Source organism: Suillus discolor (assembly GCF_016758755.1).
Source record: "Suillus discolor strain FC423 chromosome Unknown F5147scaffold_76, whole genome shotgun sequence".
Classification (NCBI taxonomy): Eukaryota; Fungi; Basidiomycota; class Agaricomycetes; order Boletales; family Suillaceae; genus Suillus; species Suillus discolor.
In genome coordinates, this window is record NW_024541323.1 from 1 (window position 1) to 26,153 (window position 26,153).

The 26,153-nt window shown below is 48.0% G+C and overlaps 8 protein-coding genes across 8 annotated transcripts; 6 read left to right on the forward strand and 2 right to left on the reverse strand.

Moving 5' to 3' along the window:
• Window positions 1–1,238: 1,238 nt before the first annotated feature.
• On the forward strand, window positions 1,239–2,164 carry F5147DRAFT_778773 (uncharacterized protein; the record flags this gene model as incomplete). The annotated part of the gene is made up of 4 exons (XM_041442184.1): window positions 1,239–1,380; window positions 1,435–1,703; window positions 1,760–1,841; window positions 1,935–2,164. 4 exons carry the CDS (start codon window positions 1,239–1,241, stop codon window positions 2,162–2,164), a joined length of 723 nt encoding a protein of 240 aa, XP_041287700.1.
• A 1,011-nt stretch (window positions 2,165–3,175) lies between these two features.
• Window positions 3,176–5,142, forward strand: F5147DRAFT_778774 (uncharacterized protein; the record flags this gene model as incomplete). The annotated part of the gene is made up of 3 exons (XM_041442185.1): window positions 3,176–3,883; window positions 3,932–4,529; window positions 4,592–5,142. The coding sequence occupies 3 exons, from the start codon at window positions 3,176–3,178 to the stop codon at window positions 5,140–5,142; spliced, it is 1,857 nt and encodes a 618-aa protein (XP_041287701.1).
• Window positions 5,143–5,392: 250 nt separating this feature from the next.
• F5147DRAFT_819429 (5-methyltetrahydropteroyltriglutamate--homocysteine S-methyltransferase) lies at window positions 5,393–6,434 on the forward strand (the record flags this gene model as incomplete). The annotated part of the gene is made up of 4 exons (XM_041443644.1): window positions 5,393–5,565; window positions 5,698–5,902; window positions 5,952–6,305; window positions 6,360–6,434. The coding sequence occupies 4 exons, from the start codon at window positions 5,393–5,395 to the stop codon at window positions 6,432–6,434; spliced, it is 807 nt and encodes a 268-aa protein (XP_041287702.1).
• A 259-nt stretch (window positions 6,435–6,693) lies between these two features.
• F5147DRAFT_718691 (MFS general substrate transporter) lies at window positions 6,694–9,856 on the forward strand (the record flags this gene model as incomplete). Its single annotated transcript, XM_041438720.1, has 13 exons — window positions 6,694–6,750; window positions 6,789–6,861; window positions 6,935–7,000; window positions 7,050–7,225; window positions 7,273–7,456; window positions 7,509–7,668; window positions 7,717–7,824; window positions 7,876–7,896; window positions 7,953–8,056; window positions 8,171–8,424; window positions 8,501–8,656; window positions 9,401–9,454; window positions 9,508–9,856. The coding sequence occupies 13 exons, from the start codon at window positions 6,694–6,696 to the stop codon at window positions 9,760–9,762; spliced, it is 1,668 nt and encodes a 555-aa protein (XP_041287703.1). The 3' UTR covers window positions 9,763–9,856.
• Window positions 9,857–15,003: 5,147 nt separating this feature from the next.
• F5147DRAFT_656971 (uncharacterized protein) lies at window positions 15,004–15,616 on the reverse strand (the record flags this gene model as incomplete). The annotated part of the gene is made up of 3 exons (XM_041434189.1): window positions 15,004–15,253; window positions 15,360–15,445; window positions 15,548–15,616. 3 exons carry the CDS (start codon window positions 15,614–15,616, stop codon window positions 15,004–15,006), a joined length of 405 nt encoding a protein of 134 aa, XP_041287704.1.
• Window positions 15,617–16,879: 1,263 nt separating this feature from the next.
• On the forward strand, window positions 16,880–17,415 carry F5147DRAFT_524153 (uncharacterized protein; the record flags this gene model as incomplete). Its single annotated transcript, XM_041429960.1, has 2 exons — window positions 16,880–17,014; window positions 17,071–17,415. Coding segments are annotated over 2 exons (480 nt in total), but the record flags the coding sequence as incomplete, so codon positions are not given.
• A 2,833-nt stretch (window positions 17,416–20,248) lies between these two features.
• F5147DRAFT_718700 (uncharacterized protein) lies at window positions 20,249–22,975 on the forward strand. The gene is made up of 6 exons (XM_041438721.1): window positions 20,249–20,314; window positions 21,135–21,502; window positions 21,551–21,776; window positions 21,834–21,969; window positions 22,071–22,681; window positions 22,773–22,975. The coding sequence occupies exons 1-6, from the start codon at window positions 20,267–20,269 to the stop codon at window positions 22,842–22,844; spliced, it is 1,461 nt and encodes a 486-aa protein (XP_041287706.1). The 5' UTR covers window positions 20,249–20,266; the 3' UTR covers window positions 22,845–22,975.
• Window positions 22,976–24,882: 1,907 nt separating this feature from the next.
• On the reverse strand, window positions 24,883–25,958 carry F5147DRAFT_618915 (SMAD/FHA domain-containing protein). The gene is made up of 5 exons (XM_041432582.1): window positions 25,650–25,958; window positions 25,488–25,598; window positions 25,269–25,436; window positions 25,178–25,214; window positions 24,883–25,113 (listed from the first exon to the last, which is right to left on the reverse strand). The coding sequence occupies exons 1-5, from the start codon at window positions 25,887–25,889 to the stop codon at window positions 25,094–25,096; spliced, it is 576 nt and encodes a 191-aa protein (XP_041287707.1). The 5' UTR covers window positions 25,890–25,958; the 3' UTR covers window positions 24,883–25,093.
• Window positions 25,959–26,153: the final 195 nt, after the last annotated feature.

Here is a 26,153-nt window from a genome sequence, read left to right on the forward strand (position 1 = left end):
GCTTATCTGAAATTTCTCTATCGAAAAAATCTATAATGATTCGTAGCACTGAGTGAAACATCGCCATAGTCATGTCACACTGAGTCAAACAGGATTCAGAGAGCTAAAAAGAATCTACTTGGTACGCAAAGCGGCTAGTACTACTTGTAGGCCACATGTACCACACATGATGAGCGGTTACCAGTACCATTTTTGGTATTTGGATATTGTATGAAGTCACCCTGAGTCCCGAGTCACTAGACTGGACCATTTTTGGCAATCGGAGTTCTAGCTGGTTGCAAAATGTGCAAGCCACCGTCATTACCTTATGTTCTAGCGTTCAATCAAGTCACATACTGCTACATAGTTACTGGTACACCCGACTTGCTTACGGAGTGTCATGAATCTCTGGCAGCAGACGATTCGCGCTATCACATGACGATCATCCTCCTCAGATCGGAACAGAGCTTAAGCTGGGTAATTCTAAAGCGCGCTCGGGTGTCACGATGATCGACACAGTGTTCAAGTCCGAGCTGAGACTAACTTGCTCTTGTTAATAGAACACAGGCCACGCTCGTGCGGTATACACAAAAAGCTCATCTGAACCGTCCGAGTCACTGGTTATGATGACTTTCGCGTCCCTCAGCACTAGTAGTAGTACTACTAGTACTATGATCACATCGCACAGACTCGGACAGCGGCGGCAGCGGCTCACTGAGTCAGGTGACTAGGCTAAAACTATGATCGATTCTCCACTTCCCTCGAAGATTATCATACGATCTAATACCATCGTGAGTCACTAGTCAAAATTGGCGGTTGTGCGTTGCCTAGCCCACTAAGCCAGGCGGCCCAGGCATGAAATCATGATCTATCAGCAATGTTCAAAACCACCCTTGAATATTGAATCCAGGGTGTTCGGATGTCTCATTACCAACTGCGGCAGTACTAGTCTGCCAGCCTGGGTATTCAGAATCAGGAATGCCGACCTCGCAACTTCATAGCATTGGACAACAACATTATGCAATTCAGTCAAACACCACCCCTTTGAATGTCCTGCAACACCAAAATTGGTTATAGCTAGCCTCACTAATATTCCTGGGATCCTGGTAACTATCCTAAGTAAGTAGTCGGAACCTCTCATGCACAGAAAATCTGAGTCAATAAAATTCTCCAGCGAAGTGTTTTTGAAAGTCCGATGGGTATTTACCGCTTATGCACTCACTTGTCGTGCCCTACTCCTAGCACCCCACGTACTGAAAATGAGCTTATGTGCCACTACATGCGTTGAAGTTCCTTGTTTCAAACAATCCACACCTCTCCAACGCCCTTTTACCCCCAGTTATACTTCTAGCCATGTAGGTTCTCCTCCAACCACTCCTTCTGTCTCTCCTGGAGGATCAGGTATGGATAACTTAGTGATATTATGATCCAGATTGACTCATGAACCAATCACAGTGGCGGGCACAGTCTCAGAATCAGATGACGATTCCTTCCCTTTGACACCTGATTCTAAGCGCTCAGGCGACACACGCCATGTCGCCGATATCTCAGGCAAAGCTGGACCATTGACTTTAAGTCGGTATCATAAGCACCACCACACTGACAGCTATAATTATTCCTTCCATCCGTATTGCCGAACACCATCTTTTCAAGACCGGCGTGCCTTTGAATGTATGTTGGGCAGCTCTGACTGTGACAATTTATTGGAAGATATGAAGGGCAAGGTGGGTCCCCTTTTTTGGAAAACATATGCAACTCACTATATGCATCACACTTCCAGACCGATGATTGGCTTTTGAGGCATATGGATGCGCTTGGACCCCAATCTTTCTGCCTTGTTGTTCACTACAAGGAGGCCGTCTGTGAGCGCCAACGCTTGGACCTCTTTGTGGCATACTGGGCACGAGAGGAGAGCAAAAGGCTCGATAATCTCCGCCAGTTCATGCTTTAAGCAGCCCAGGAAGACTTTGTCAGAGTAGAGCGAGAAACCTCGGTCTTAATGAGAAGACTTCTGGAGAAGCATCCACCGTCTACTGAAATAGATGCCCAATCTCTCGCTACGCTCACTGACCACAACAAGAAACATCTCTGCAGGACTGATGCTCAGCTTGACCTTTTGAAAGATCGTATCATGCAGAGGCAGATGGCAAGCTCGCATCATGATGATCCAGATGCTGCCTCATGAGACTGCCTTGACGACAAGTCAGTGTTCGCTTCTATAAATGGAAGCACCTCATTAACACCTTTCCAGACATGCACAACTACCCGTTTATGCATTGCTCAACATGCTCAACATCCATATCAGTTAGCGCTTAGTTCCTACTACTTTACAGTGTCACCACTTATCGTTTATTGTAGTAAGAGAAACACGTTGTAAAAGCTAAACTGGGACACAAGTGGAGGATTGTTGCGGATTTTCATGCCTCATGATTGGGTAGGTGCCACATGGATACAAATATTTTATTTATAAGCTCAGGTACCTCAATTGCGAATTTACACGATGTCACATGAGTGTAACTTAGTGTGACACGCAAAATGACCGCTATTTGATGAGTACCGGTCCCCGGTCCCACAAGTTCAAAAACTAAATCAAATTTGCTTGGACAATCCAACGGGAAAATCATATTTTTTGCGTGTAGCCGTTCCTTAACTTACTTAGTTGTAGGCTTGTAGTTGAATAAAAGCTCAAATGTGAGGAAAACTTCACGGTTGGTCATGTCACAGACACTGTATGGAGGTACTTATGCGAGCATAGATCACGGCGGCCAAATACACGAGGCCTACCTTATTAGGCGCCTGCTAAAAGTCGTTACCCATATTTGGCAGGGGACTGAAAATTTCATTGCAGACGTAGATTGAATACGCAATATTATGTACTCAGTAAACGATAAACGATATTAAAATATCAGTGTGACTATATTATGAGATACCAATGTGACTAAGTATGAATGCACGTGGTTTGCTCTTTGGCCTATTTTGGTAATGATGTATTGGATATCGATTCATGCTTTACGCCTCATGACTGCATACTCCTCATTGCAGATGACATATTCAGTCCCCTCGTGTCGTCAAATGAATGTTTCCTATTGTGGAAATCTGCTCATGACTTGGTCTGACTTGGTCGGAGTCAGATTCAAGGTAATGTACAGATTTTCAATTTCAATCTACTAACATTTGAAGACGAACTGCCGTGGCAATGCGCCCCTTCGAGTTTGGGGCACAGCTACCCCCGAACGATGACGATCCCTACGAGTTTAACTTCGCCTCCCCAGTCACTGCAAATGCATTAGACATACGGATGCCTGTGCCCATGCGGCCATGGCGTGGTTTTGCGCCACCTTCCGAGTCCAATGTGTCTGCCAGCGGCTCTGGCTCCCAGCCACAACAGTCACTCGCCAATGCCAACAATGTCCAGCGTGACATTCACTCACAGCTACCGTCTTCCAACAGCTCTGGCTTCCAGCTGCAGCAGTCGCTCGTCGACGCCAACAATCGCCAGCATGACATCCCGCCACAGCTACCATCTTCCAGCATCTCCAGCTTCCAGCCGCAGCAGTCTTTCGTCAACGTCAACAATCCCCACTATTACGTTCACCCACAACTACAGTCTAACTACGCCCTAGAGGCGCCCGGTTATTTGGTACCGCACGTGTATCATCCAATCCTCAACGAGAGGCAGCCTCTCGGCTCCTTCTTTCCCGACTTCAGCCAGGCAGTTCCGTCTATGGACAATGATATACTGTTACCAGTTGGTACTGAATATCGCGACGAACCACGTCGAGAGCGTATCTTTGGAGTCAACAGTACTCTGGGTCAAATGTTCAATAGGAAGTGCAAGGGCCGCGGCGACAAATCAGATACAGAGTACATTGATCGGCTGCCACAGAAGAAGATCAGACTCAGGGTACGTGATTTACATTTGGTGCATCGCTGACCGCTGATATGCTCTCAGAGATCGATAGCAAACGCACCGACCATGCTCTTAGCAGATGCTGAGCAATTCGCAGTTCTCTCCTGGCCCCAGCTTGTCGCTTCACCCCCTCCGTTTGCATCCTCAGAAGCGGGACCATCCACGGTTCCCTCCCAGTCTGTCGTTTCGCATCCTCCTTCTGCATCACTGGACTCGATACCCTTCACAGTTCCCTCCCAGTCCGTTGTTTCACACCATCTGACTGCACCCCTCGATTTACAGCCATTCACGGTTCCTTCCCAGTCCGTCATTTCACAACCTCCATCTGCACCCTTCGATTCACAGCTACTCACGGTTCCTTCCCAGTCCATCATCTCACACCCTCCATCTGCACCCCTCAATTCGCAGTCATTCACGGTTCCCTCCCAGCCCGTCGCTGCTCCGGCTGTACCTTACCCTGATATCTCAGAGCTTTCATACAACCCAGCAAACTCGGCACACAAGAAAATTGTCTCGTCCGCCACGAAAGCTATCAAGAGCCATTTGATTAATGCACAGCCCCTATCAACTCATTTGGAAAGAAGGCATTGGGTTGAAACGAGGTTGGAGGAGTCGGCTACAAAACAGTATCGTCATCCAGGTAAGCCGGCATACACTTACAAGGCTTTCTCAATGACTGACATTTTGGTCGCAGATCAATAGAGTTCGGACGTAACTGGTCTCTCGGCAATTCGGCGATGTTGTATATGGCACTCTCTGATCCCTGCAAAAGCCTTATGCAGACAACCAAAAGGATCGCATGCTCCAAGGTTATATTGTACGGTCTACGTCCTGGAATACGGTCGATGGCCAACGAACGCCAGTTTCGGGCAAACAGGATCGAGGGACTTCTCAGCAAAGGGACGTTCCCACCGAGATTTACCTTCAGTGAGGATGAGTTCAGCAAATTACACTTCCTAGAAGACGAGGTGGTGTTGCATGTCCTCCTGGACACTGTCGCGGAACTCGAACTCCGCCGCTACGTTGACAATCTGGACAGTTTATTTTGCTTGGCTGCCACCACTGTCAGCTGCGCCTTGAACGAACTCAAGAACGATCAATTTGCTCATATTGAATTTACGGCCGAAGGTCATCAAGAGTTTTACAATAACCTACTTAACTATCTTAGAAGGATGTCTAGCGACCCAGTGTTTTTAGCCCGTTGGCAAAAGTACAAAAGGCTCACTTTGGCCAGACTCGCACAGATTTGCTAGTTTTTGTTTGCTCCCTTACGACTTACGACGTACATTCGAGTTTACTGAATGACTAAGTTCACATTGAATCTTACCTAGTACGGTCTGGCGGTAAATGTGTGAATGTGACTCAGACGTTGTTTACTCCGCAGAACCAAATTTCACTACTAAGTACTCTGCCCACCTACCATTGGTTCCTTCCCTCAGACCAAAGAGATTCGTACTGCCTGTGCCAAGCTTGGCAAGGGTGAAATCTCTGAGGCTGAATACGATGAGTTCATGGAGAAGGAGATTGAGCTTGGTCGTCAAGTTCCAGGAGAAAGTCGGCCTTGACCTCCTCGTCCACGGCGAGCCTGAACGTAACGACATGGTTCAATACTTCAGCGAGCAACTGAACGGCTTTGTCTTCACTCAAACCGCCTGGGTGCAAAGCTACGGATCTCGGTCAGTATTGCATTACGAGGAAAGTTGAATGATCGAGCCTCATTGTTTTGCCAACAGTTAGTATGTCCGTCCCCCCATCATCGTGTCCGACATTACTAGCCATCCCACGCCGATGACCATCAAGTAGAGCAGTTACGCACAGAGCGTCTCCAGCAAGCCCATGAAGGGTATACTTTCTGGCCCTGTTACCATCTTGAACTGGTTCTTCCCTCGTGGCGATGTTCCACATAAGCTGCAGTTGCAGCAGCTTGCTCTTGCGCTCCGTGATGAGGTCCTTGATCTTGAAAAGGCTAGCATTAGTGCCATCCAGGTCGACAAGCCTGCCGTTCGTGAGGGTGTAAGTGTTTTCATGTGATCAGATAAATTCGCTGTTAATCAAGCCTCAGCTTCCTCCCTGCCACCCTGACTGGGATGAGTACTTGCAATGGCCTGTGGACACCTTCAAGCTCTCCACTGCTGGTGTGAGCGATGCCATTGAGACCCACTCTCACTTCTGCTACTCCGACTTCGGTGACATCTTCCCCTCCATCCAGCGTCTTGATACCGATGTCATCTCTATCAAGTTCTCGAAGAGTGACATGAAGCTCCTCCACAGCTTCAAGCAATACGGCTACTCCAACCAGATTGGTCCTGGTGTTTATGACATCCACTCGCCTCATATCCCCAGCGAGGCAGAGATCATCGAGTGTCTCAAGACCACCCTGGCCATCATTCCCAACCACCTCATGTTCATCAACCCTGTAAGTGGAATATCAAGTGTTCGCTCTAAAGCCACCGTTCATATTTTCCTACAGGACTGTGGTCTGAAGACTCGTGGCTGGAAGGAAATCGACGCTTCCTTGGCCAACTTGGTTGCTGCCGCATGCTGAGCCAGAGCTAACACCCAATTTTCTACACATCACGCTTCAACAGCGCCCGCATAAGTGGTTAAACTATCATGGCCCTTTTACCCATTGGTAAGTTGAGGATTTTTTTGCGCTCACTGGACACTATCAGAAGCTTCTTAGGCACTACACACGATCCTCCTGACCTCAGAATATCTGAGGCACTCGAAGCTAATAACGGTGAAGCTACCGATGCATTTAGACTATGGACTAATTTGATATACAAGTAAGTACTGTCAGGACTATGAAGTGTAACCGGTCTGATAAGACTCTTCAGCATCATACACGGATTGACTTCTTGGTCTCACTCGAGCCATTATTATGGATTACTTCATCTAGGTTTCATTAGTATCCATGGCTGGCGCCCAAATCGCGTGGATGGTGGAGCTAGGATCAGTTTCCAATGCTACGGGTTCGCCAAAAATATTAACATAGTACGCCCGCTAGATACGGAACTCCGTTTCTCTTGTCATTGGGGATATCAGAACAGGTTACTAGCCTGGTCTGGCTAGCTGGGCCTATCAGCGGTCTTATTGCACAACCTCTCATAGGTATGTTCTCTGAGATAGGGTTTGGGCAGTCAATTGAACAGTTCACAAGGTGCAATATCTGATTCGTCTACGTCGAAGTATCGGCGGAGATACTGGGTAGTCTTATCGACCAGTGCACTTGTTGTCTCAACGCTAGCGTTGGCGTATTGTCAGAACATCGCTGGTTTCTTTGTTGACATCTTTGGTGGAGGTGCTGGTGACTGGGATCCAGAACGCACGAAGCAGGTATGTCAATGTTCATAATTCCCCATTCGTGTCTCTTACACTACCAGGCTGTAAACGTTGCGATCAGCATAGCTGTCTTCGCATTCTACGTTCTTGATTTTGCTCTGAACGCTCTCCAAGCATCTTTGCGAAATCTTCTCCTGGATATCACTCCCCCTGATCAGCTCAATGCCGGCAACGCCTGGCATAGCTGTATGTGCCAAGCAGGTAATATCGTAGGCTACAGGTTTGGTATGTTGTTGTCCATGTTCATTTACCAGCGCTGCGCTGACGCAATGTCAAGGTTTCATCCCTCTTGCGAAGCTGCCCTTCCTGAGCTTCCTTGGTGGCGATCAGTTCCGAAAGTTATGTGTTGTCAGCATGACTATCCTTGTTGCCACTGTGTGGATCACTTGCTTCTGTCATGAGGAGAAAGCTTCCGTAGTAAGGAAGAATAACAAGAGGTCGGTGGATTGATATGGAACCGACCTGTTAGTTGAACGAATTTCTAGGCACGGCAAGTTCGGTGAAATTTTGGAGAATATATACAGTGCGATGACAACGCTTCCGAGACCTATCAGAAGGGTATGTTTTGTGCAGATCTTTGCTTTCATGGGATGGTGCGTGGTATGGGTACTTCTTTGACCAAATGTGCTGACACGTCGAATCAGGTTCCCATTATTGTTCTACTCGTAAGAAATCTCAAATTTAATTCATATCTCATTTTATAATTGATTTTACACACTAGTACCACATATGTTGGTCAAGTGATGGCCTACGAGACAGGCGAGGAGCCAGACAACAAGTTAGCCACTCGTACCGGTGAATTCGCAATGTTGCTATACAGCATAGGTATGTCTTGAAATATACCATTTAAAGCAAAACCTCACACCAACCTAGTGGCTGTTATTGCCGGCAGCATACTTCCCCTTTTTGCATGACGTGACCATCGTCTTCTCCCTGTAGAAGGTGATGATGAAGATGCTCAGATTGAACACTTCCGCGGTAGACTTCACATGTGGCGTCAAGAAGGCACTATAAAACTTCCGAAAATGCCATGGCTCCTCCGGGACATATGGACAGCAGCGATGATCTTGTTCACTTTGCTAACGTTCTCTACATTCTGGATAAGCACCGTCAAGCAAGCTACGGTCGCAATTAGCTTGGTTGGGATATGTTGGGCTGTTGCGTGTTGGGTGCCATTCGCCATTATCATGGAGGTTAGTTGTGTTCTTTCCCAACTGAATTTGAGTTGAATTGTTGTGATTTGTAGCTGTTCAAAGAGATACATAAAAGATTCTACATCTACCTGAAGCGACAACTGAGGCCTCCAAGCAAGATCCTTTACTTGGCCGCTCCACAGAGGTCGAATCAAATTCTGATGCTGAGGGTGAGGTCAGCGATAGTGAGACCAGGCCAGCAGGAGGCACAATCCTCGGTGTTACGTCGACTGTAGGTCGGCGTAGTGGGAACTAGGATAGGTCTTCTCAGCGACGAGTCGAGTGACTCTACTGAAGCTGAGCGTGGTCTAGCCTTGACGGAACGTCAAGGATTCCTCCGGTTATCTCGGTAAGACGGCGCTCGTCGAGATACAGGGCTAGCGGATACGTGCAGAGGCGTATGGGAGCGACTCTGAAGTGCGGTCTTACACAAGGAAGCGGTTAAGCTAAGATGAGCAAGTTCTTGGTAGAACCTAGTAGATTAAAGTGAAGTTCAATCTACAACAATGTGTCTACTTATAGGGAAGTACTATAAGTATTCTAGCTCAGTCTATAATCTATAGTATATCGCTAATCTAAGATAGCTAGACATGAGGTTAGATAAAGTACATGAGGCTTAGCCTCTGATCATACATGCGGCGCCAAGGGCAGCTGCGCATAGGTACAGGAAGCGCCAAGCGCTCCGGGTCTTCATACATGAGGCGCCTAGGGCGCTCCGGATCTTCATGAAGCGACATGCTGTATACATGCGCTGATCTAAGGTGACCATGAGGCGTACAGCCTCCATGGATCAGGTACAAGGCCGTCTAGGCCAGGGGCGGGGTCATAGCGCCAGGCGGGGTCATAGCGCCATGAGGCGGGGTCATAGCGGTCCAGACCGCTGTCTTTCTAGGCGCAGGCGGCGTACCGCCGCGCGGGGAGTCTAGCAGAGCGGGGGCAGGTGTAGGGAGAGCTGGGGCTCTAGTAGGTGTTACAGATCCCTGTAACACTCGGCATCCATAACCTTGCCATCGTGATACCACAATTTATCGTAAGTCTTGTCGATCTGTTACCTTGAAACCTCACTCAGCTTCTCCCGTTTAGATCGCCCTCGTCTCATCTGTGACATTCCGTATCGTAGACGAAACCACCGATGTCGTCACTCCCTCTCCCGATCTCGAGCCCGATCACAACACATATATGGGTAAGAATGGCGTAGCATGGGTCCTGCGGTTCGGAGGTTTGTGCATGCTGATCGGCGCTACTGCCTGTCGTATGGTGCCACCCACCAAGACAGAGCATCAGATGAGGAGTGGGCTTGCTGTGCTGGAGGAGCTCAAGGCTGAAGAGGAGCCCTGATGTGATCTAGTGTGGACAAATCGTTGTATCATACATTATATTTTCAACAGCTGTATCTCGTATATAAGTTTTCTGTGTTCATGTCTATCACTTGCAATGGGCAATACGTATACTAACACCTCGAAATGTTTACCTGTGCATGTAGTAAGGGTGAACGTCTATTACTATCTGAATCCGTGTAGACTCATGAATTCACCATTCTGAGGTTGCAGTATATTGGCTCCGTAATGTGAGTTTGTCAGTCACGGTCACGTTCGCTGAAGGAGACTCTGAGTCCAACTCGACAGTGCAGCAATGCGCTGTGTCTGGGTCACTGGCCTTCTAGCTTTTTTCTTTATTCTAATGGTGTCGTGTACTGCACCAGGTTGCTACTGGGAAAGGACAACTGACTCTCGAGGACTTAGTAGGCATCGCACAGCTTGTCCTTTCCACAAGAGAGCCAGCACTCTTGCGAACCAGAGGAGGCATACTCGCGCAAAAGAGGCTGTTGTATCAAATTTTGTTCCAAGCTCATCTGCCAGCAACTCCGAGCTAGTGAGTCACTGACTTTCCAATGTTTCGAGAGTCGAATTATACATTCGGATGTGACCGTTGACTAACTTATCGACCTTAGAGAATCTCAGCCGTCCAACATGTGAGGGACCGTCCGAGCCTGAAGCCAATGGCACCTCGCAGACTTCTCAAGCCAATGTCTATGGCCCACGGAGTACTCAGTATCTCCACTCTCACGGACTCGCACCCTCGTGACTCAGAGATGCAGCGAAATGATAATCCTGATGTTGAGATGGGGAACAATCCTGGAGATGAGTTGGACTATGATGCAGGTTCGTGTCCCCCAAATGTAACCACTGTCTTATGATGTGCTTACAATTACTTAGATCTTTCAGAGGAAACAAGTCTCCCAACGAGGCGAATTCCGAGGCCTTTAGACCATCATGAACCTTCGTACGATGATTTGAATCATTCTGATCATGCTAAGATTCCATCGACTCAAAATTTGGCTTCACTTCCAGCCCGGTCCAGAATCCAGCATGTTCTTTTAACGTTAAGAGACACCCTCCACACCACGTTCAACTCATATGGGCTCTGCCGACTATACCCTCGTCGGCCTTCCTTTGAGCCAGATAGATTCATTTCATCCTCGCTGCTCACAAGAACATCCCCAACAGTCGCCGATGAAAGTGATCCTCCATCGAATGTCTTCGCGCCGCCTTACCCCTTCCCAAACATGACCATATATCGCCTTATGTCCTGGATGAATTCCGGCAGCAATTTGGTATCTGAAACCAAAGTCTCGCACCTTGTCGAGGATGTATTGCTGGCACAGGATTTTGACCCCCAGCACCTTAAGAACTTCTCCGTGAGGCAGAGCCTACGAAAATTGGATAGCAACGAGAACGGCCAAGAAATCACTTTTCCAGATGACTGGATTCAAACTAGCGTCACAATTGACATTCCAACGAAGTCAAAGGAGGACGGCCCCCAGCCTTATAAAATTCCTGGATTCTACTATTGTCCTCTTGTCGAAGTGATACGCGCTGCGTTCGCAGATGCCCAAGCTCGGGCATTCCATCTCCTGCCTTTCAAGCGGCTTTGGAAAGATCCTTTGGACGGTCATGAAGAGCAGATATTTGATGAGTTATACACCTCTGATGCCTGGCTGGAAGCTCAGGATGATCTTCACAAGCTACCGAGGCAATCTGGGTGTTCGCTGGAACGTGTCATTGCGGGTCTGATGCTCTTTTTGGACGCTACTCATCTCGCAAACTTCAGAACGGCGAAAGCCTGGCCGCTATACCTATATTCCGGAAACCTGACAAAGTACGTGCGATCACAACCGCAATTGGGAGCGTGCCACCTTGTAGGCTTCTTACCTTCAGTAAGTTTATGAATGTTGCATGGTTGTCTACTACTGATTATACTTAGCTCCCTGACGGTGTGAAAGATGTTTTGAGTAAGCTATTTCGCATATCGAAAACCGGTATGGCATCCCTTCAGGCGCACTGCCGCAGGGAGTTGTTCCATGTGTGCTGGGAAATATTGCTAGATGAGGACTTTCTTCACACCTATCGCTATGGTATCATCATCAAATGTGCCGATGGAGTGCTACGGAGAGTTTTTCCCCGAATTTTTACGTACTCAGCTGATTATCCTGAAAAGTGCATTCCTTCCAGACTATTCAACCACATCAAATCGCTCATCAATCTACAGAGTTTTGATCGCAACTATTAAGGACATGGGTTTGTGTCCCTGCCCTCGATGTCTCACACCAAAAAGTTCATTTAATTTTCTTGGGCTCACGAGGGATATGAAAAGCCGAATAACTAATTTACGAGTATATGTCATGGTGAAGGTCGTGAAGGCTCGCAAGTTCATCTCTAGTGGAAGCACTGTTGACGGTGCAAAGGTTGAGGATAGTCTTGGAGAGGGCTCTTGGGTACCTGTCCTGGTAAGTGCAGCTACTTCCTTACAATTTTATAATCGACTATACATCATTTTATGACAGAATGTGTTTGTCCAGAAGCTCGGATCATTCGGCCTTGACCCATTCCGCATGCTTACCGTCGACTTCATGCATGAGTGCGAATTGGGCACTTGGAAAGCACTATTCTCGCACCTTATTAGGCTGCTTTATGCCATCCCTGGGGGTAGTCAGCTTGTCGCGACCCTCGACGAGAGGTACAAGGAGTTCATATGGGCTCGTATTGTGTACCTGTTGAAATCACTAACTCCCAATCTTACTGCAGATTTCGACACATCCCGACATTTGGTAATGGCGTAATCCGCAAGTTTTCAAACAATACCTCTGAGATGAAGCGATTGGCAGCGCATGACTTTGAGGACATCTTGCAGGTTTGCGAGTCGTGTGTTTTCTATCTACGAATCGCTAAAATGTTCTTAGTGTGCGATTCCGGTTTTCGAAGGGTTGTTTCCCGCCAAACATGATGTGGTAGTCCAGTCTCTTCTATATCAATTTGCACAGTGGCACGCTGAAGGTTCAACGATACAGCGAGGCACGAACAGTGCTCCTGACTGTATCTATAATTGTTGTAAGGTCGCGCGTTGCCTAGTCTGCTATACTTGAGACGACAAGTGCGTTCGACCCTAAAGGGGAAGCGAGTGCAGCAAGGATCTAGAGGTATGCGCTGAAAGCGCTACTGGTTGGCCAATGCGAAGCGCGGGAAAGCGCAGGTGCGCGCAAGGCGCGAGAATGCGCGAAGCGCGGGAATGCGCGCGCGTGTATGCGGAAACAAGAGAGGGTAAGAGTGAGTTTGCTTAGGTGAGCAAATGATGTAAGACAAGAGAAGGGAGATGCGAGGTGTAAACAAATAGATTTCTACTATGTTCTGCTAGGTGAATAGTGGGTAGTAACCAGTAAGTCCTCTGTCGTTCTGGTGGGAGAGTAAGTGAGTCCCAGTGGGTGAGTAAGTGTCTTTGTAAGTATGTACTGCTGGCGCTTAAGTATGGCGCCTAAGCGCTGTCATGCGGAGCCGAAGCGCTACCGAGTAAGGTATGTAAAGATATATGTAAGTAAGGGTTCATGATAAAAATAAGGATGGAACGATAAGCAAATGTGAGAAATGGAAATATACGCACTAGGGAACTTGGTGGACAGTGGATGGATGCTTCCGGATGGCTGGCGCTATAGGGCGCTCAAGCGCGGGAAAGCGCGCGCGCATATACATCGTGAAGCGCGGGAAAGGTACGCGCGCATGGCGCGCGTTGCGCGGGAAAGCTGCGCCTCATATAGAGATAGCTGCGGGTAGCACACAGAGTGATGCTACAAGTTCGTGCCATGTACTCCCCAGTGAAAACTGCCATATTGCACAATGAGAGGCATGAGTCTCTACAACGCGCTTGCCAAGCTCAGGATTTACTCGGAGTCTACGGTTGCTTTTCTCGAGGAAACATTTAAGAAACTGTCTCAGAAGCTCTGCAAGTTCCAAGTCTACACCTGCACCGTATTCAATACCGTGGAATTGCCCAAAGAAAAAGCAGCTCGTCAGCGAAAGGCCACTGAACGCTCAGATACTAATAATACATCTGCAGGATCAAGTGGGGCGAGGCCAAAAAAATTCAACTTGGCTACTTACAAGTTTCACGCGATGGGGGACTATGTCAGAAGCATCAGGCTCTTCGGGACTACAGACTCTTTCACTACTCAAATCGTAAGTACTATCTGCCTTCATAATATGTACCTGAAGTCAAGTCTGGCCAGGGGGAGCTCGCTCATAGAGCCCTCAAGTCATTTTATCCGCTGACGAGCAAGTTAGATACCCCGGCGCAATTAGCCAAGCACGAGTGTAGGCTTCGTGCATTACGGCAGGTGGCAGAAGCAGGAGGTATATCTTTTTCTAGCAATCAATCACAAGTCGACGCCCCCCCATTGACATCCCTCGGAGAACATCACCATATCGCGGCTAATAGGAATAATCCAATACAGCTTTTCGCGTTTCTCCGAAAGCACGACGGTGATCCGGCTATCAAGGTAGAAGTAGCATCACGCACCCCGTACTTTACTCACAGCGGTTGTCAGAATTTCCTGCCAAAATTGAAGGACCATATCCTCTATAGACTGGGTGAGCTAGACGTCAGCTATTGTGACCACACCTTTACGGAGGAGGAACGTAACACCGTGATCATCCCTAACAACACAAAACCATGCAAGTGCACTATACGACTTACGACTTGAGGTGTGAATACGATACCATCAACCCCCGGACCCACGGCGATGTTATGGTACTATCAGGGGAGGCAGCGCCTAGCCACCCATACTGGTACCTCGAAGTATGGCTCAACAACGGGGATCGACCTGTGAAGTGGTACATCGACGTTCTGTGGGTTAGATGGCTGGCGGCCTTGCAAAACCATAAATCTGGCATGAAGCACACTCGCCTTCCGAAGATTGCATTTGTGGAAGAATTGGACTTGGATGTGTTCGGTTTCCTTGATCCGGGGCAAGTCATTCGAGGAGCCCATCTTATTCCTGTGTTTGCCTCGAAATGTGGTACAAGCGCGCTTCACTGTGGAAAATCATTGGCACGTCCGATGGGGGAGCTCGACGACTGGGAGGAACACTATGTTGGGATGTAAGTGTGCATATCTTTTGCCCTGGCGCCTTAATTCTCAAACTTTTGAGCAAGATTTGTTGATAGGGATATGTATATGCGTTACACTCACTTCGGTATTGGACATCCAGCCATACTTCGGAAGATTGTCCAGGACACTCTCAGCTCTCATTCAGTGAGAAGGACCGACACCGTGGACATTGTCAACAGTGGGGAGGGTGAGGATGATGTCAAGAGTCTTGAGGAATGCGAGGATGTGCAAGAGGATGATGACATCGGGGGTCTTGAAGAATCCGGTGACGAGCTTAGTGATGGGGAGTTGGATGAGGAAGACAGTGAAGAGTGTAGGAATGACTCGGAGGATGACGACTTCGACGATGATCTTTGTTTCTAGAACTCCCTCCAAAACGCGTACTTCATTGCTTCAATTTCACTCGCTCAAGCTTTCAAAGCTAAGTCTTGGCTTCAAAATTGAACTGCACATGTCGGTTACGAATCGTCAAGCCTGATCATTAGCTTTTTCTCTACCTTTCCTTCAAGTTCAAGGTTGAGCGACGCAAGACTCGGTTCCCGATCACAAAGTTGAGTAGACCAGTCAAGAATACTCGTTTCCTCTGTACGGTAAGGCCAAATATGATTATGTGATGATCGATGGCAGAATTATGCTGATGGGTGTTCTGGGTTGGCCCCACACGCTTCCTTTTATTCCTTCACACTTTGACAACCTGGATCGCACTTTCCACGTCGATAACCACAGCAATAAGACACCCTTCCTCACCGTCCATGGTGACAATCTAATCACTCCGCTCGTTGTCTGCCACCTTTTTGTGCGCTTCATCTCAGTCCTCTCTTATTTATCTACTCCCACGTGTCGCGCACATCGACCGTTTTTACTCATCATTGTCACATTCATCACCAACGCCATCTACCCTATCTCTATCATTCGCAATCACTCATAGCACATGAACACACCTCTTTGCCAGCTTGTTTTTTGATTGTAGCCATTTCAGCAATCACTATCTCACGCTACCTCCCATGATCGTCCATACCACATTCATAACATTATACGACTATTGATGTCCAATTTCTAGTCTTAGCCGTCCCACATATTTGTTTGCAATTACCCCGCGCACCATTCTACTAATCGATGTCCATAGCTTCTACTCCTCTGTCCATCCAAAGGTTCGAAGAGAATTTTATCAATCATCCGTTGCTTGATTCTCTCGAAGCCCAAGGAAACACAGAACCCATTCATCCATCTCCGCGACCTGTCGTGTCTCACTCAAACTGCAACTCTGGTTCAGGAGCACCATCCGCTGAAGCACAGTTTCATATCTCACCTATGAATAAGCCTGATTCTCCCAGCAATATCGATTTCAACACCAACCACGAGAATGATTGTTTACTCCACACTTCCCTTCATCAAAATTTGGAGTCATTGTTCTCTCATGGCGGAGTTCAATCCATGTATAACACATCCAATAATTTCCATCTCCTCCTGGAGTACCTTTCAGACAACATCTCCCTCAAGCAAAGTATTGCAAGGAGCAAGCCTCCAAACGACTTCGGCGCTGGGTCATTAAGGTCGTCTTTGAGCGCCTATAACGGAATCAGTGGTGGCAATACTTCTAGTGCTGGTGCCACCGGCTCATATCGCCTGCATCAGCCAGATGGTCTCCTTTCGCAACCTTATTCAAACACAAACGAGATGTTTCGTTCTCAACAGTCCTTAAATTTGCAGCACCAACTCTCTCAGCAATCTCAGCAGAGTACTTTTAGGTCTGTCGCATTCGAGTCACGTAGCGGGTATAATTTCAGAACCAGCTTTCCGCTAGGAAGCAGTAAGGTTCGTCAACAATTTTCTTCATTGGACCCGTTCCTCCAAGCGCATTCCTCTAACGGCCAACAACAATCACAGGTCCACGACGCTTATCATCCACTGTCGCACAGTAACTCTGGTTCTCAGATGCCTTGCCTCAATGACATACACCTTCAAAGCCAGACGCCTTACAGGTCTCCACTTACAGTCTAACAGTGGCGCTGCAGCAGTGTCAGCAAGCAATGCAAGGCCCATGGGTATTGTTGGGCAGATAAATTTTAACGCAGAGTCGCAGAGTGTTAATAGTGGACGGCCAGAAGAGATCTCGACCATCTTTGTGGTCGGATTTCCTGATGACATGCAGGTATGTACTGAGCCATTTGTGACGTCCCGCAACTTCTGACAGCTCGTGTGTACTAGGAGCGCGAATTCCAGAATATGTTTACGTTCTCCTCCGGCTTTGAAGCTGTGATCCTCAAGATCCCAAACAAGGAGTATACGGCGTACGGGTCGTTCAGTGGCACGACTTCGACAGCTCCATCTGGCCTCTCGTTAGATGAACCTTCGCACTTCAAAGTGGGACGAGGGCTAGATGGCCAGCCACCTCGAAAGGAGGGGATCATAGGGTTTGCCAAGTTTCGTACTCGTCAGGAGGCGCTTGAGGCAAGAGATCTGCTTCAAGGCCGCTGCATCGACATCGAGAAAGGTGCAATTCTGAAGGCTAAAATGGCGAAGAAGAACTTGTACACCAAGCGAGGCATTGGTATGGGTGCCATGACATCCAGAGGTCGCGTAAGTATGTCTCTCATTGAGCGCACAACACCAACTAGTGCTGGTACCGGCGCATCCTTGGTTCATTTACCACTTGTTGTCTTAGGTACCTTCGAGTTCTTGTCCCTGCATTGACTCGTGGCTTCCATTTCGCATTCATCGCACATTTTGATTATGCTACCACCTGTTTTTTGAACTTCGGGTTACCGCCCCAGCATTTTCTTGACCTACATGCATTCCATATGCACGTTATGTATATAAGTGACGTCCTGAGTATACGATACCGTGACTCAGCCTAACATATAATCATGTGCACGGGCCACTGCGAATTTCATTTACCCGAGTTGGTCATAATAGAGGGAACAACCGTCTTCCTTTTCTTTTGGTCTGACTAGGAGAGATTATGCTTCAGTAGCAAATGGTACTGCGACTCGCGGTATATGCACGCGCCTGAAGAAATCTGATGTAAGTCGAAGCCAAATAATGAGTGAATGATCTCGGATATCATTGTAAGCAACTGTCTTTCTTCTCCTTTGGTCTGACTAGGAGAGACTATAGCTCAGTAGCAAACAGTGCTGCGACTCGCGGTATATGCACGCACCTGAAGAAATCCGGTGTAAATAGAAGCCAAATAATAAGTACTGTAGAGATACGACACTAGGTTCATCACAGGTCACAGCCCTTAACGAATCGAATCTATTTGGTGTGACTGTCACATGAATTTTTGGTGGGACGAAGCTAATTTGTGACATATGGGAAAAAAAACATAGGTTATGCGCTAATGGGACCAGAAATCATCATACATCGAATTTGCGATGCATCTACGCTTTCCACGCCCGTAATCAACCTTCGGAACACTATTCGAGCCACTCTCCACATCTTTGGCAGTAATGTCACCCACATCATAGACTTCGGAGTGGTTTGAACACAGAAGTCCGCCATCTGCATCGATATGGCAGTCAGAACGGACGTGTTCACCCCTGGAAGCCATATGATCAAGGAGTGCATCCATTGGCACGTCACTGGCATCGAGGTCATGCTCGCTAGCATCGTCGAAGGGGGATTCGGCTCCGGTAGTATCAGTGGCCTCGTTCTCTGACTCGGAGTTTGTTGCCTGGTCAACGCTGACAGTCTTGTACTGAGCAGTAGCAATCCTCGTCCATCCAGCTGGATCATTCTTCTGAACATCACGTAAATATTGCAACGCCTCTCGACTTGCGAGGCTCGCGAATGAGAGATTGAAATTCTCCCCGGCCTTACACTGGCAGGCTTTAAGACCACAGAGTCTCCAATTCCACTCGTTACCAGTCAGCGCTATGCGAGGCGAATCCATGACAGACTGAAGCAAGTTGCTTGAATCACGAAGCAGCATGTCAGATGGTTGCAAACGGCGTTGCGAGCGGCGAAGCACTACGATCCGCAGGCGAATCTATTTGGGTAAGGTCACAGGTCACCTGGACATTCGAACCTGTAAGACTAAGCGTGACATCGTCACGGGCTGCACGTGACGAACCTAGTGTCGTATCTCTACAGTAGATGGTCTCGGATATCATTACAATTGAAGCAATATTTAAATCTCACGAGAAAGCCATGTAAATACAACATAAAGGAGGGAAGATTACATTTCCTAACAAGTGGGTCCTAATTAAACTGTCATACCTTGCCTGCCGGGATGAAGAAAAGTCATGACCATGCCGGGAGCTCTCATACGAATCTAGGTTAGATGACAAGCGCTAATGGCGTTTTGCGGGATAAAGTCTTGAATGATCTTGTAGTTCAAAACGTAACGAAGGGAATATTGTATTGGTCAAGATGTAGGACCTAACTACGCTATTATAACTCGCCTGCCGTGATGGTGCAATATCGCAACAAGGTTGAAAACTCCTCATGGTAAACTAGACTTTCAGACATTCATGGCTATGTATCGACAACTCAAATTTCTCCCAGTATACATAGTCATCTTTAGCGGCAGCGAAATTATGTCCTCCTATAGTTCCCACGGCTACCATATCAAGGACTCATCGGTTCTCTGATGGAGTCTCCAGCCATGCTCTCCCTCGATCGGGGCTCATTGGCACTGACTCGGGGTCGCACGAAAATTTGACTTTATTGAGCCTGGAAGAGCTGTCAATGCACGTCGGTATTAGGTAAGGACAGTAAAAGCCTTCTTCGTACCGCAGAGAAGCTGTCAGTGTAACAAAAGCAAATTTTGATGTTACCTCACCATCTTATTCCCCGTACGTACGGCGAGAACTATGGGCTATATGCCAGCCCGCGGTCACTACAACAATTCTCGGAGGTAGAAGCTTGCTTACAGCGGACTTTGGAAATGCATCCTACAAGGACTCGCCTTCGGTCGGCTGCCCTCGAGGCCTCATTCTGTATTCATGGAGTTACGAAGGCGTAGTAGGTGCCATTCAATGTATTTACAGGTCAGATTCGCACAGTCTCAACACAGCATGACGCAAAAAGTTAAAACGGATAGAGCCGCGAAAAAGAGAGAATGCAACGACATGACGTGGTGGACAACATGCCGGCGGTTATGCGTGCTTATATACGTTGTATATAGTACAATGGTTGCGTTGAACCGGTGATAAGTTATATCGTTGTCAGTTGATAGTTTACTGTGATGAAAACTTATGTGACTTATGTATCTAGGAGATTTCCGAAATATTATGTAACATCTTACGCTCCTCGTCTGCCAATTAAACTTCAGCTTCATCGTTCATGCATCATGGTTCTGTCACAACCAAGGAGTATAACCTACAATAGATAGCAAATCATATGGCGCGCGGCGAGGCGTATATATACTCACGGATTGGAATTGCTCTTACAATTCTCAGTGATGTCGAATTCCCCAGCTTACTCACCCCAGACAATCAAAGCGCACACCATTTCGATTAGGGTATAGCACGGGTATGGGCCACACCGCGGGTATGGGGGTCACGGGTATGGCGGGTACGGGTACGGTGTCGAGATGTGGTACCCGTGGTCATACCGTACCCGTTAGCACGGTATACGGGTATGTTTACGGGTTACAGGCCACGAGTGGATCAGTTTTCTCTTGGCAGAAGACAAGGTGCGACAATGCGCTGATGACTTTGGTGACATATCTCTTGGCATAGCGGCATCTCTAGTAGATGAGCTTGACAACTATTTGCGGCAACCAGTGGAGAATACCAAAGTCCCGCTGCAATGGTGGGTCCATAATCAAAAGACATATCCAAATTTGCACCGGATGGCACTTGATTACCTTAGTATTCCTGGTAGGTTGTGCACCATTGCTCTCGCTAGCATCACAGCTTATGTATCACACACCATAGCTACCTCAACTGCAGTTGAACGTGTATTTTCGCAAGGCCGGCACCTTCTGCACTTTACTCGAAACCGCTTGTCTCCAGCATCAACCCGTGCATTCCTCTGTCTTGGCTCATGGCTCCGCTGTGATCTGGTAGCGCCCAAGGACCTTACTAAGATCATGAAGTCTCTGAAGAAAAGAAAACGAGAGGACGAGAGCGTTGGGTAAGGTTATTCTATGTAGTTTCACTATTTTTTGTTTGTGTACCCGCGGGTAAATGCAACACTGCGGGTAAGCTGCCATACCGCGGGTTAGTACGGGTAATACCGTACCCGTATCTGTACGGGTACGGTGTTGACGGGTACGGGTACGGTGTTGATCTTCCGACCCGCGGGTGTACCCGTGCTATACCCTAATTTCGATCGAATCCCTAGCAAATTATAACATTCACTCCGTGCGCATCACCTGGGTTGATCTCATCAACGTTATTAGCATCCGCGTTGTCCCTCTCAAATCCTTCCATCGACTCCTCGCCTCTTCCAGACCGGGTATAACCATCGGCAAATGTGTCTTCGGCTTCGTAATTAACAGGTCCGCAGCTGGGTTTGGGCCTGTAGGGGAGTATCTGTTTGTGGTGGACTTGTCATCTGTGAGGTTGTGTTCTTACGCCCCAGGACATGTAAGTATTATGGGCTGGTTCCAGGATAAAGTCCCTGCTCCAGGCCGCATCCTTGGCACGGGTGTGCCCATGTGTCCACGATCAGCACTGAATCGTATCGTCAAGTGCGTCCTCTCTAACACTATTGAATACGGGCTCACTTGAACATTCAGCACCGCCAAATCTTACAACGCCGCGTTCCTGGTTGGATTTGAGACTGAATTCATTCTCCTCAAAAGCACGAACCCGATCGAGGCGATCAATCCACACGGATGGAACAACACGCGAGCGCTACCTTCCGGAACCAAGGAGACAGAAGTTCTTGAGGAGATTGCACACGGACTCGTCAACAGCGGAATCGAACTGACGATGTATCATTCTGAAGCAGCGCCGGGGCAGGTTGGTTTACCTGACTTTTCGTTGGTTTTTTCTATATACTGATTTTCTGCAACATAGTACGAGATCGTGACGGGTCCACTCCCACCTCTTGAGGCCGCTGATGCGCTCGTGCACACACGGGAGACGATCACCAACGTCGCAAGCAAGCACGGGTTTCATGCCACGTTTGCACCAAGGTTGCATATGGACACCTGTATGTGTTACGTGTTATTCCTGTAGTCGATCATTCTCTCCGCCTTCTGCCAATATGTTCACACCCTGAGTCTACCTTCTCTGATTCACTCTCTCACATAGGTGGCAGTGCAGCTCACACTCACATCTCCGTGCACCCCATCAATTCTGAGCATCCATCCAAACTTCAAAATCTGAGCCAATCTCCAGCGGACACATCAGACAATCCTATCACCCCTCTTGAAAGTGTTTTCCTAGCTGGTGTACTCAGTCACCTCCAAGCTTCCTGTGCGTTCACGCTCCCCCTACGTGCCTCCTATGCACGCATGCTCGATGGAATTTGGAGCGGCGGGACATGGGTCTCGTGGGGAAGGGATAACCGTGAGGCACCCGTACGCTTGTGTGTTCCTGCTGCTGTAGACCCGGAGCTCGCGACCAACGCTCCCTCGAAGAACCACTTCGAAGTAAAATGTGTAGACGGCACGGCTTCCCCTTACCTCGTTCTCGCCAGTCTCATCGGCTCTGGTCTTCTTGGCATCCAGTCTCAAGCAGCGCTCGTAGAACAAGACTGTGATACGCCCGCTGCGCTGATGACTGAGGCAGAAAGGGAGGCAGTAGGCGTTAACCGGCGGATGCCGATGTCTTGGGAGGAGGCAAGGGCCGCATTGGAGGCGGATGAGGCATTGAAGGGCGTTCTTGGAGGCCTTGTAGAGGGATTCTTAGCAGCGGAGGAGGTGAGTCATTTGATCGCTGGATCTGTAGTGTTGTATCTTCAACTGGTCTGTTATATCATTTTCACGGGTGCTGATTTATTGTTGTTTTCAGACATTGGATGAGCTTTTACACGCTCCGGCGAATGAGGCGGAGAGAGTACAGATGCTCGTTAAGTATTATTAAGATGGAACGGCAGGCCCTTGAGTTTCTTCGATGGTTCTCGGTTTGGATAGCACATGGTTCACTTACTGGTACCAGTGTCGTAAGAATAATGTTTTCAAGTTTCAAAAATACCAACATTATTCGCAGCTTTTTAGAGCCTCGGCATCGCGCGATCCTGGTACTACCTTGGCGATGATTTTATCTGATTTCATCCGTCAATACAATGGCAGTGACATACAGAGTGACGTTTCTTGTGCTTGCCTGATTGTTCTTGGCTTCAGGCGGATGGGCGCTAGCCAAGTCACGCGGCGATGTCATCAATTGCATGAAGAATCATTACGGATACGTGGATACTGGGCGGTGCGTTTTCCAGGGCGGGATGTCTTCGAAGGCTCACGATATTATGATAGCCTGATCAGTGTTCTGCCAGTCGCCGAACATTCGCCAAAGTCAGTGGACGTCTTCATGGTCGTGAATAGTACCAGGAGTCCAGGGAAAACATTATATAATCACATCTGATTGACTATGGCTTGTCATAAGAGTTTTAAATCTCATTTGCCTGCGGGTCATCAATACCCTCGGAGTCCAAATCCAACATCTCATACAGCTCAATCTCAGCATCCACGCCTCGTATGGCCGTTTGGTAGAAAGATCCGAGCCATTCTTGAGCATGAGAAATCAAAGAGATCTTTGACAGGAATGCGCAAACGAGTAACTGGTATTGTGGCAGGTGTCCGTTTACAGTACAGGTAAGTGTCATGTTACTGTGCCTCGTTTTGTTGGTTGTACTGTGAACATATCATCAAACGCAAAACAGTTCAAGAATCAACAAGATCTTGACAGCGAGTCAAATTCATCCCTGATCGTCACACTAGCTCCGTCCGTCGATGGGCGATTCCGAGGATCAGTAGACCAACATTGCTCGATAAATCGCCAATACTTTTCAGGGAGCCCAGGATAACGAGATCGGAAAGGCTTTTCTGACCTAGCTATGCATAGGACGATGGCGGCGTCATTCGGGAGGTAATAATAAGGGATCTTGTTGGTGAGGACCTAAAGGCAAAGCTAATGACGTCGTTGGCAACTTGAGTGTACTCCAGACACGTACCTGCAACATGACACCGCCGAACGAAAAGATGTCGCTCTGCTCGCTCGGACGAGTTAGAGATCCGTCTTCCTGCTCTAGTACAAGCAGTTCAGGAGCCATCCATCGCATGTTTCCTTTGAGCGTGGACGTCCAGGATGCCTGAGAGGCGGTTATAACCTCGGAATACATCAACGAAAGACCAAAATCAGAGATACATGCAGTGCCATCACCACGGATGAGCACATTAGGCTGGAGCTCGCGTCTCAATGAAATTGGAACTATCAAGAAGATCAAACTCACCCCATTAAAGTCACCATGAATGACATTGTTAGCATGGACTATGAGGAGTAGCTAGAGCTTGGCCTGGCACTGACAGCAACTATCACATACGATATTGCAGACCAGCTATGATATCTCTTAGCTAAGTCTTCCGTCAGTTTTGTGATCTACCCAAAATACATGAAGAGAGGACTTGCCAACCGGAATCGTCTAATAAGAGTCAGAGCCTCACCCTCACGCTCTAAATAGACTGTTAGGTTGCCATTCTCCGCCCAAGGACTGACTATCGCTGGAAATGGGCCGAAGCCATGCGTATAACCAAAAATTGGTGAAACGTTTGTATGCTTGAGGTTGGCACATATTCTGAGTTCACGCTTTATCCTCTACGAAGTGACTGTAAGTAATGGACTCAATCCTTCAGTAAGACACTCGCCTTGAGCTTTTTCATCTTTGATGGCCCAAGTTGATCATCAGCGTACACCTGCAATGCTTTCACTGCAACCTGAAAACTGATTGATTTTGAACAGATGATAGACAAAAGACAGCAAACGAACTTTGACTGAGCTACGATAGGTGCATCTCCAGATCTCCCCAAACCCGCCACGAGCAATAGGATAATCTCCATCCTTGGTGATATATTCTGAGAGGTCTTGGAGCATTTCTTCGGTGGAGAGATCATCAGGCTCATCATTACGAGCGGAGAAGACTGTATGCGTATGGGAAGAGGAAGAAAGGAATTCGCGGGGGTCGGAGTGTAACTGGGGTAGCTGTGAACCTACAGTAGAAGAGGGTATCTGCGGTGGAGGGGGGAGAGTAGGCAACTGCTGCATGTCAGGAAGCGGTAACATCTCGGTAGGCGGTATGCGAGAGGTTCCGGCATGTCTGTCGGTCCAGGATTCGGACTCTACGCCATGACGAGCGAAACTGATAGAAAGAGGTTGTAGAGAGTGGGAAGGAACGCTCAGTTGCACAGTTGGTGGGGCCTTACTAGCGGGTTGGTTGTTGGTGAGAGAGAGTGCGCTGGACTGCAAAAATGGTATTAATGGAGTGTAAAACAAACAAAAGAAAGGGATGAGGACATCAGCGACTGTACCAGTCTGGCGAGTCTTCTGGAGTTCGCCCTCAAGCCAACATGATAGGGCAGCGAAGTGCGCATCTTCATTTGTGAACACGCACGTGACGCGCGCCTCGACTTTGTGGCAGATTGTGGTTTTGTTGTCTTCACCAATGATGTCGATACCGAATTGCTGCGAACGGGTTGTGTGGGTCAGACGAGGAGAAAGTAAGAGAAAACATACCACGATATCATGATTTTCGAGCTCGAATGGCTCGGACTCGACTCCTTCTGAGCTGAGTCGCTCGCCGTTGATGAAAGTGCCATTGGAACTTTTCACGTCTTTGATGTATATCTTCCGCCACGTCCGTCAGTCTTCCCCTCGAAAACAGGGAACAAGACACACCTTTCCACTGTCCTCCCAAATCTCTGCATGTTGTCTGCTTACTACTTTTGAGTCAAAATAACCGTTTCTCTCTCCTGGGATTATTGTCTTTGTTTTTTTTGTGTCGCGCCCGATCGTTACGCGCTGGTCATTGTGAAGGGAGATATGTTTTGGGATAAAAGTGTCGTTTAAAGGATAGAGGTAGAGAGAAGGATATGACGGGTGTACATGTGGAGAGGAGAAGGGTTGAGTCGGGGCCATCGCTGCTAACAGCGGTCAAGTAAATCTTAGTACAGGCTGTACAGCCGTTTGCATAACGCTAGACCTAACTTACTAACTTACTAAGAGCTTGTTCGGTAACCCAAGGCGTTAGCTCAGAGGTCAAGACCTCTAGCACCGCTCAGCCTGGTAAGCTCATTCAGCTTGACTTCTAAATGCATCATAATGCAAGGTACCATTTTACATATCGAGCATGCGCACTGCACTCTTTTCGTGAAAGACATCACGTTAGAACCTGGTGACAAT